The sequence below is a fragment of the Drosophila albomicans genome, chromosome X (genome assembly GCF_009650485.2).
Source record: "Drosophila albomicans strain 15112-1751.03 chromosome X, ASM965048v2, whole genome shotgun sequence".
NCBI lineage: Eukaryota > Metazoa > Arthropoda > Insecta > Diptera > Drosophilidae > Drosophila > Drosophila albomicans.
The window spans coordinates 25,602,201-25,612,226 of NC_047627.2; the positions used below are offsets into that span (position 1 = coordinate 25,602,201).

A 10,026-nucleotide genomic window follows, 5' to 3' on the forward strand; every position below is an offset into this window, starting at 1 on the left:
CGAATAAGGGGAGCAGAACGACAAAGAGAGAGAGAGAGAGAGAGAAGCCAAAGTCGCACGTTGCTTGTGTGTTTGCTTGATGAGTTCGCAAAATGTCTCTTCCTCTTCTTGTCCTCTCGCTGCTCCCGCAAATTATGCCATATTTAATATTGTATTTTCCTTTATAGCACAAAATGTGTTAAAATGTCATTCAGGCAATTTATTGAATGAAATATTTACATACCTATTTTTAGCTATTCGTTATTGTTGTAGCAGGATTCTACTTTGAACAAGTTAGCTAAGGCGGCTTCGGGCCCCGGCACAACAATTTGAGGTTAGACATGAACGCCACTTGTCGCCTATGTAAATGGAAACCCGTTATTCCACTTTAAAAGCTGCGGCGACACACTTTTTGCTTAACTATTCATTAGACCTCAATAATAATAATAAAAACGTGTGTCCCATATTGACATTTACTTGTTGTCCTTTGAGGCCTTTTTAAAGGATGAGCGATTTCAGCATTATTATTATTTTAACAATTATTACATACAAGTGGTTATGGTTTCAAAAAGAAATTGTTAAACAGTTAATGCTAAAGTAAAAGTTATATTTGTATATTCAACAAATTTATCCAGTTAATGACGATTTATTTATTTTCTTTTACTTTATATATGATTAGGAAAATTTATTTCCTCACCTAGAAATATTTAAAATTTATTCAGTTACTTAAGGCCGAATTTAACGAGAATTAATTTATTTTCTTTCAATTTGTATATGATTAGAAAAATGTATTTTTTGACCTAGAAATAATTCAAATTTATCCAGTTACTTAAGACAGTATTTAACGAGAATTTATTTATTTTCTTTCAATTTACATATATATGATTAGAAACATTTATTTTTTGGCCTCGAAATATTTCAAATTTCTCCAGTTACTTAACGAGAATTTTTCTTTTCATGGCATCGCACAAACTTGATTTGTAATTAGAATATTCTGATAATTGAAAATATTCTTTTCATAATTTATTTTTCAAATTAGTGGCAAACTTGGAAAATCATATAACCAAAATAAAAGACAATAAAATGTTCAGTATTCAATCAAAAAAAATTTATTCAACATTTTTCAACGCAGTCTTCAATTTGAGAGCTGATTACCAACTGGTGAATTAAATTAGTCATCGCTAAAAAATTATAATAGCTAAGAGAAATAAAAATATGAATTATTTTATTTTTGTTTCTTCGTGTATATAGTTTTGAGGATACTCCTTTGCTGGGCTAACAGCCATCGTGACGCAGTTGGTGACGCAGTTCGCGCATCGTAATCTGTAAAAGTCAGTCAACGATATTAGGATATATGTATGTACTTATATGGATAATCTTTGCTTTCATCTTTAGATACATTTCGGTTAGATACATTTTGATGTTGAAAATGAGAAAACTGGAGATTATGATTATTCTTATTATTTACCTTTAAGAAAATAAAGTCAGTGTTACAGTCGGCTTAAGAACTCTGATAACAAAATCGAGTAGATACTATATATGTCTATATATATATGTATGTAATAAGTATTATGAACATAACAACAAGATAAGTTAAATTTTGGGACCGGATTAGAAATGCTGGAGAGGGGAGAACTCAAAATTAGATACAATTGAAAATGTAATAACTAAGATCTTTCCAGGTATAAAGGAATAATAGGAGTAGGAAGAGTATCAGCTTTGGGTGATCGATCAGTAATTTATAGAATTCTTTTGCAGTTAGACATAAATGCGGGCTGTATTGGTTTATTGGTATTGGTATCGGGTGGATGTATCAATTCATATCTATATCTTCCAATCGTACTGGCTGCGTATACGGTATAACCGACTTTTTGTTCACATCTCGTGACAGCGCCTTGCGCATATCTGTAAAGCGAGTTGAGTTAGATTGACATTAGAAGAGGAGATTCGATTGAATTAGTGATGGGAGTGCACTTGCCATACGCATCCTCGTCTTGATCGCCGGAATAATATTCGAGTATGGTGCGATAGATGATGTAGCCCAGATTAGTGTACATGTTAATTGCCACCTTGTTGCTCTTGCGTACAAATAGATCCACAAAATAGGCGCGTTTCCTAATGGTCGAATAAATATTAACGGTAATAACTGAGTTTTTCGATGGGTTGCTTAACAACTACTTCTCAGATATGTCTTCGAGGAAGTTCATCAGCAGAGCCGCTAATCCCAATCGCCTGTAATCGGGCGAAACTGTTAGCGCCGTGACATGTCCATGCCAATTATCCATGTGTCCCTCTACTTTGCCCATGACTGTAACGCACAGAGCATGCAAGAGAGTGAGAGAGAGAAATGCAGTTGCAATCATCGATCGATTACATTCTTATTATCGATGAACTTACTGTAGCCCATAATGTGCTCGCTGGGTGACTCCGCCAGTTGGAAATACTCTGGCCATTTGGCCAGATATTGCGTGTAGAACGATAAACCATAAGTTTCAGTCAGTGGGTCGAAGTTACTGCAGCAAATAGATAGATAGCAGTGCAATTAATTACAAAACAAACTACACACATAGATGTATGAAACATTTTAGTACGTACACATTATTGAATTTAAATAGGTCATCGCAAGTAAACGGCCGCAGCGTGGTCATTGTTATGCTATTATTAATTAATGCACCTTGTTGCTTATTTTTGTTGTGACACCGGGCGCCCTGAATGGGATTAGCAGCAGTGTGGCCGCAACAATTTGTTGTGTGGTGGTATTTTTTTGGTTAAAGTATTTTCTAGCGGCCGATAATCGTGTTTGGTATATTTGCTATTGCTATATTGGACAACAAATTTTTGAGGGATCAATTCAATTTGGTTTTAAAAATTTAACGAAATGTGAAAAATAAAATTTTCTTTTATAATTTTGCACTTTTAGTTATATGAAAGCAGGCGCTATGTAAAATGTGGATATTTGACAAATGTGGTCTCACTTGACATGCGAGCTGGTCACGTTTTCGTTCATTTGAACGTGTGCACTGCTTGCTGGCGTGCATGAGTAAGTTCACTTGAACCCAAATGAACTGCTTGCTGCTTGGTCGCTGCTAGTTTAACTAGTTCATTTGACACAGGCTCAAGTTACAGTAAGCGTCGTGACGTCACGCGTCATTGGAAATAAAACAAAACAAAAGTTGTTTTTCTTGTGAGAAAAGTGTAATAATATGCTCAATAAGCAAACATAAACAGTATAATATCGTGTGTTACAGGCAAACAGATGTGGGACAACGCATGAATTGCGCGCTTTAATTTGAAATCGAGTGAGTTTCCCCCCCGCCAAATGACGTCGTGATGCGCAGTGGCCGCTGAACAAAGCTGCGCACAAAAATTATTCGGTTTGGCCTTCGTTGTTGCTGCTTTTGCAGCATAGAGCATTTTGCAAGCGGATCAGGACAGCAGGAAACTCGGTGCACAAACGTCGTTATCCAGTCCTGGTCTAGTGGCGACTGGCGACTGAGGTCAGCAGCAGAGTGCAACCTCTTTACAATTGTCGCTACCATGCAGCCACATTTGTTGTTGAGCGTTTAGGAGAGGCGCAAACGGAGCGGAACGAGCGCGTGCAACAGTTGCGTTTGCGTTGCTCTTGCAACATGGCAGCAGCAGCAACTGCAACCAAGTGTGGCAAGCCACAGGATGCGGGTAACTTGACTCGCGATGACTTTGATGGCGGCCCGGTCAGCATCGATGAAGTGGAAACGGGTCTCTTCCTAGGTGAGTTTCCTTTCCTTCTATTCTATGCCATGTGTTAATGCTCCCGCATCTTGCTGGCAGGCAATCTGACGGCTGCCACGCACATGGAGACGCTCAAATCGTTCAAGATCACGCACATTCTGACGCTGGACTCGGTGCCGCTGCCACAGCACATTGTGGACACCAGTTTCCTGACCACCAAATACGTGCAGAGTGAGTGCGCGTTGTGTTCTTCCTTAGTATTACTGTTCCGGCCCTTATTTTGCCATGTACTACTTCTGTGCCTCTCCCTTTTCCTGCTTCTATGCCTCCTCAGCGTCTCTAAGCTCCTTTTCACCTTCCTTTCGTATTTCTACTATATCTCTCCAGCTATTATTCCCACCTTCCTTGCTAGTATTACTGTTCCGGCTCTTATTTGTCCATGTACTACTTCTGTGCTTCTTTCTGTTCATACTCCTGTTCCTGCTGCTTGTTTCTTAACTTCTCATTTTCCTTTCCTATGTCAGCAATATCAATCCAGCTGCTATTTTCCCTTTCCCATCCATCGATTACAAGCAAAATTGGAAGGAGTCAAGAAACAAGCTGGAAGAATAGGAATATGAAGAGGAAGAAGTTTTGTGAAGGAGGAATAGAAGCAGGGAAAGCACAGAACATTTTCCTTTTCCTGGTCCTATTCCCAGGAGCTCCTATTCCTATTCCGAGGAAGAGAAAAAGTAAGAAGTTCTATTCCTTTTCCTGTTCCCATTTCTCCTGCTTGTTTCCTGGCTCCTTATTTTCCTTTCATATTTCTGCTATATCAATCTAGATACTATTCCCAGTTTCTCTGTTAGTATTCCTGTTCTGGCTAGTTATTTTTCCATCTATTACAAGGATAGTGAGAAGGCAAAAAAATAAGCTGAAGGAATAGGAACAGGAAAAGAAAGAAATTTTGTGAAGGGGGAATAGGAACAAAAAAGGAGGAAAGGAGAGGTTCAGGAGAAATAGGAGCAGGAAGTGGAAGAAGTGCTCCTATGCCTCCTGAGCATTTTTTGGCTCCTCATTTTGCTTTCATATTTCTGCTATATTTCCCTCTTAGTATTCCTATTCTGTCTATTACTTTTGTACCTCTTCCTTTTCCTGCTTCTATGCCTCCCACACGCTCCCCCTACTTCCTCCTAATCCTTGACATTATATTCTTTCATATTTTTCTCTTATCATTCCGTTTCTATTCCTGTTGTGCTCTTATTACTAATGTTTCCCCTTTTCGTTGCTTTTTCTGCTTCTGATCGTTTTCGTCTTTCTTTCATCTACTATTACTCCCTCTCAATACTATTCATTTGGCCTACACCTCCTGCTCATTCGTTCTCGTCTTTCTTCTGTTAATCCTCCCACCCAATACTAATCACTTTGCCTGTAACTCTCGTTCATCTCTTGCAGTTGCTGACATGCCTCGCGAGGACATCTTACAGCATCTGGAAGCCTGCGTGGAGTTCATAGCCAACGCGCTGGAACAGCAACAGAATGTGCTTGTGCATTGGTAAGACAAAGACAATTCCCCATCTCAATCAATCACTAATCCATGTTCTAAACCCCATTTTAGTTATTTCGGCGTCAGTCGCAGCTCCTCGGCGGTGATTGCGTATGTGATGAAGGCGCATCAGCTGGACTATCAGGCTGCCTATGAGATGGTGCGTGCCAAGCGTCGCTTTGTCCAACCGAATGCGGGATTTGTGGCCCAGCTGAAGTTGTTTCGTCGCATGGGCTACAAGATTGATCCCGGCTATCAGCGCTATAAAATGCATCGCTTGCGTTTGGCTGGCGAACAGATGCGCAAAGCGAAAATCTTGCCGCAAAGCTTTCACAACGTTGTGCGTCCCGATCCGGACATAACACGCGAGAATCCCGAGCCAATTGTGTTTCGTTGTCGACGCTGTCGCCGTGTCCTCGCCACCAAGTCGCATGTGCTCGAGCATCGGGCTCGCAATGCGCCACCGCAGTCGCAACCGCAACCGCCGCCGCCATCCACAGATGCTCCGGCGACAGCAGAGGGAGCGGAACCTCCTCGTCTGCTCGAACAGCTGGCGGAACGCATAAGAAAAACATCGCTGGGTTCGCCCAGTCATGACCAGACGTCGCAATGCCGGAGTTTGCTCTTTGTGGAGCCCATTGCCTGGATGCATCGCATCATGCTCAACACCCAGGGGCGACTCTATTGTCCCAAATGCGAACAGAAGCTGGGCAACTTTAGTTGGGTCAATGGTAACAGTAACTACATATATAATAAATAGTGGACAATCATTCATTTAAATCTCTCTATTTATTCCAGCTTGTCAGTGTCCTTGCGGCGAGACAATGACGCCCGCTTTCTATCTGATACCTTCCAAGGTGGAGCTCTCCAAGGCGGTGCAGAATGTGCAGACGACGGTCTAAATGAGGCAAGGAAAACGAGTAGGAAAACAAGAAAATGATCAAGATTTCGACTGCAGCTGAAAAAGGGACGAAAGAAGCATTTAGGATAAGTGTGGAAGGATTCAAGCATGAAAAGGAGAAGCTTCAATAAGTTGTAAAGAGCAAGTGAACCAGCCATTTGAAGCGAGTTCCAAGGTTGTTATTTAGTTAGAGCTCAGTAAAAGAAACAAAACTAGCTTCGATTTGGCAGGCCAAACAAATATAGAGAGAAAAGCAGCATAAGCAATGTTATGTTAAATGAACGAAGAATGTTATAGTTAGCAAATGAAATTCGCTAATGCTGATATATATGTATATGTATATGTATTCCATATTGAAATCGGTTTTATGCTGTTTCCATTTTGCATTTTACATTTGCATCGCTTTTTTGCATTACACACACCTAAAACAAAATGAAAAAATATTGTAATAACTAATTAATGATTATAAATGTACTTTTTGGAAACGTATTTTGCGCATTGTTGTGTGTGGACCAGCAAATGAAATGGCCACAAAAACATAATATTATTAATATGATATCATTTTGCAAACGTGCAAAACGATTACACAAAACAAAACCAAAAAAGAAGCGAAATCAAAAAGAAAAGAAAGCGAAAAACTGTAAAGATTTTTGTCGGTGACAATATTTAAAGTTAAAATTTTTGCATTACGCTACTATAAATGTTGTACGTCGTTATATTGTTAATAACAAACTCACACACACACACACACACACACAAATTGTCCGCCAATCTTAATAATTGTATCATAACAAAAAAAAAACTAAAAAAAGAAAAGATATTCAAATAATGTTTGTTCGCCAATTTGACTAAGATGTCAAGATGAATGTGCGCTCTCTCTTTCTTTCTCTCTGGCTTTCTCACTCACACACACACACACTTTGTCTCGCTTGCAGAATTATCGAAATGTGCATAGAAAAAACAAAAGAGCTTCCCGTTTAAATCTAGTCATTTATAAGTATATATATATATTGTATTATATCAATTTGTGATCTAATTTTGATAAGGACGCTCGAAGACCGAAAGTTTACTTTAAGCAACAAGCACCTGAAAACTGAATAAGCTTTTGCACTAATTGAAATCGATGCTAATCGACTTCAAATTGTTATCGATAAACCATTATTGTGGCAGGAGTGAGAGGGAGAGAGCAGAGGGAGACAACCTATCGATGTGCTTTTGAATTATATTGTGAAATATTCGAAGAAGTCGTTTTTTTGATTTGTGTGGTTTGTTAAATTCTGATATTAGCAATTCTATATGCTCTATTACCATATCCTGACAGATTTAACCAGGACATTCAGCAATTTGACATTCAAGGATATCGACAATCAACTGAAGAAAAGCAAAAAAAGTTCATGATACGACAAAATTCAGGACCAGAGCTAAACTACAAGAACATCGAGATTATGCTGTGATCAGATGGTAGCTCTCATCATTCCTCGTTTTTTGACATACGACTTGCCAGGATACGCCAAGACATGACCGAGTTTTGTGGTATTTTCCCTACACAAAAAGATCCTTGTCACTTGGCAACTGAAAGGATTTTGGTCCTTTGAAAAACGCACTTTGTTAGCATATCATTAGCACTATGTGCATGCCAAAGGATATCGCAATCGTCCTGCAAATGGCAAAGTTATAGCTGATTTTTTCATGCTTGGGCATTTTTTCATGAAAAATTTTGATGCAAATTTTAAAGCATTTTTTTCTATTTATTTTAATTTATTGCTGCAGAGATTCATCTAGTCAATAAGTCAAATAAAAAAAAAAAAATTTGTTTCGAGATGCTGGTCGCTAGATTGGAACATTAATCTCGACCGTGCATGTGTGTGTGTGTGTGTTCATCTCGTTTGCAGCTCCGGCAATCGATGCAAAATGCCAGCTGAATACCAGGCGAACAGAAATGAGCAGCAAGTAGCTGCACTAAAATACAGCGAGCATCTTTTAGGCGCTAGTTATTAATGCTTGACAGCAAAAGTATGCAATGGTTTTTTTTTGCGGGCAAAGTAAGCACTGCTTATTAAGCACTGCTTTTTAAGCAGCTGAGGAGCAAATGAGGAGCAATAACTTTTGAGCTTGAGTTGAATTTTGAGCAACACAGCTGCAAAACGAGTGCAAAATGAAGCGGTTATTTTGAGTTACATTTCATTGGGCAGCAATGATGAAACTTCGATTTTTTTGTGATAATTATATTATATTATATATTAATATAATTTATAGAATAAATTTTGGTGACAGTATCTAAAGTAAAAATTCAAAAACCAACAAAATTTGTTTTTTTTTTTTTTTTTTGAGTAAAGACAAGTCTTTTAGCTCTTATTTAGAACTAAAGCTAAGAATGATTTGAAAATTATTTTCTTGTTTTAGGATAAAAAATGGATGAATTTATATATTCCTTAAATCAATCTTAGCTCTAAACTTGAGTGTTTTTTTTTTTAGAGACACGCCACAAATTCCGCCGGATAATTACAAAAAGTAAGACAACAAGCTACGTATGTTGAACTATATTTTCAATTTGAAGGCTAGAAAAGTGAGGTTAGTTTTTCCCATCAGAAATATTTTGTATACGTAACTGATGAACAAAATGAAAACTAAACTTGCTGCTGTTAATTATTGTAATCGCTTGAAATATGATAACAAAATTGAATTTTCAAACTCAAAATTTGCATATTCAAAGGCTAGAAAAGTGAGGTTAGTTTTTCCCATCACACAGAACGGAAATGTTATTAAATTAAAATTACTTTGAGCTGCTGTTAACTATTTAAACCGCTTGAAATATGATATTCAAATTGAGTTTTCAAACCTGTAAACACTGTATACATATTTTGTATAAAAAGTGAGGTTAGCTTTTCCCATCACATTTGACAAATATTTGGTATACGTAAACGATGATGATAATGAAGATTGCTGGACACGTGCTGCGACGACGACACAGAACTTGGGGGAGTATTAGGCTGGTCCATCAACGACTCCTCGCCAGCTTTGACTTTGATCACACGATTCTCAATGGCGATTGCTATGAGACAATCGAATCATTTTTGGATCCGCGTTACAATCGCGACGAGTTGCACTCGCTGAAAGCGCAATTCGGCTGGATGACGTACATCGAATGTCTGCTAGGAATACTGCAAGAGCAAGGAGTGCGGGTCGAGGAGATAACGGAAAGTGTGCGAAAATTGCGAACGATGCCGGGCATGGAATGTTTGCTGCGACGACTGGAGAAGCGACCGGAAACGGATCTGTGCATTATCAGCGATGCGAATAGTTATTTTATTCGACAGTGTCTCGAGGCGAATGATTTAAGTGATATTTTTCCCCCTTCACGCATCTTTACGAACACAGCGAACGTGTTGGAAAATGGGAAATTGCAATTGGCGCCGTATGAGGAGCAATCGCATTGCGATCGCTGTCCTGCCAACTTGTGCAAAGGCGGCATAATGTCTGCCCTGATGCAGTGTGACCAGCCGCAGCAAAGTTACGATCGCATTGTTTACTGCGGCGATGGATGCAACGATTTGTGTCCCATGCTCCAGTTGCGTCCGCAGGATTTCGCTTGCATTCGGCATGGCGAGGAGCTGCACGATCGATTGTCCGTCCATGGGGGGGAGATTCAGGCTCATGTGTTGATCTGGCGGGATGGCGATGATCTGCAGCAGCAACTAGAAAAAGCTGGCTGCTTTGAATCCACTTTCACTTCCACTTCCTCATCTTCACTCTCAACATCATCTTCATCTTCTTTGTTGTAGTTGCACACAGAGCAATCAAAATTTGTTGGTAAGGCAAAATTATTAATGCTGCTTGTTTATTTTCGACTTATTCTGCGTAAATATATATATATATATATATATACTATAAGTGTATGTGTGTTGTTTTT

The 10,026-nt window shown here is 38.9% G+C and overlaps 3 protein-coding genes across 5 annotated transcripts; 2 read left to right on the forward strand and 1 right to left on the reverse strand.

Annotated features, from left to right (window-relative positions):
• Window positions 1-1,088: 1,088 nt before the first annotated feature.
• On the reverse strand, window positions 1,089-2,838 carry LOC117569113 (N-alpha-acetyltransferase 20). Of its 2 annotated transcripts, none has more exons than XR_007955683.1 (6): window positions 2,575-2,825; window positions 2,377-2,492; window positions 2,158-2,287; window positions 1,958-2,094; window positions 1,448-1,884; window positions 1,089-1,302 (listed from the first exon to the last, which is right to left on the reverse strand). XR_007955683.1 is itself a non-coding variant. In XM_052008628.1 (6 exons), exons 1-6 carry the CDS (start codon window positions 2,625-2,627, stop codon window positions 1,255-1,257), a joined length of 546 nt encoding a protein of 181 aa, XP_051864588.1. In that variant the 5' UTR covers window positions 2,628-2,838; the 3' UTR covers window positions 1,093-1,254. The 2 variants fall into 2 exon arrangements, 1 of the variants encoding a protein (XP_051864588.1); XM_052008628.1 differs by having other exon boundaries at window positions 1,093-1,302; window positions 1,823-1,884; window positions 2,575-2,838.
• Window positions 2,839-3,045: 207 nt separating this feature from the next.
• Window positions 3,046-7,339, forward strand: LOC117568905 (dual specificity protein phosphatase MPK-4). Of its 2 annotated transcripts, XM_034249812.2 has the most exons (6): window positions 3,046-3,163; window positions 3,228-3,729; window positions 3,790-3,921; window positions 5,125-5,224; window positions 5,288-5,946; window positions 6,014-7,339. In XM_034249812.2, the coding sequence occupies exons 2-6, from the start codon at window positions 3,609-3,611 to the stop codon at window positions 6,115-6,117; spliced, it is 1,116 nt and encodes a 371-aa protein (XP_034105703.1). In that variant the 5' UTR covers window positions 3,046-3,163; window positions 3,228-3,608; the 3' UTR covers window positions 6,118-7,339. The 2 variants fall into 2 exon arrangements, with proteins under 2 accessions (XP_034105703.1, XP_051864585.1); XM_052008625.1 differs by lacking the exon at window positions 3,046-3,163 and having other exon boundaries at window positions 3,208-3,729.
• Window positions 7,340-8,757: 1,418 nt separating this feature from the next.
• Window positions 8,758-10,000, forward strand: LOC117566078 (uncharacterized). Its single transcript, XM_034245562.2, has one exon. It carries the CDS (start codon window positions 9,041-9,043, stop codon window positions 9,896-9,898), a length of 858 nt encoding a protein of 285 aa, XP_034101453.2. The 5' UTR covers window positions 8,758-9,040; the 3' UTR covers window positions 9,899-10,000.
• The last annotated feature ends 26 nt before the right edge of the window (window positions 10,001-10,026 follow it).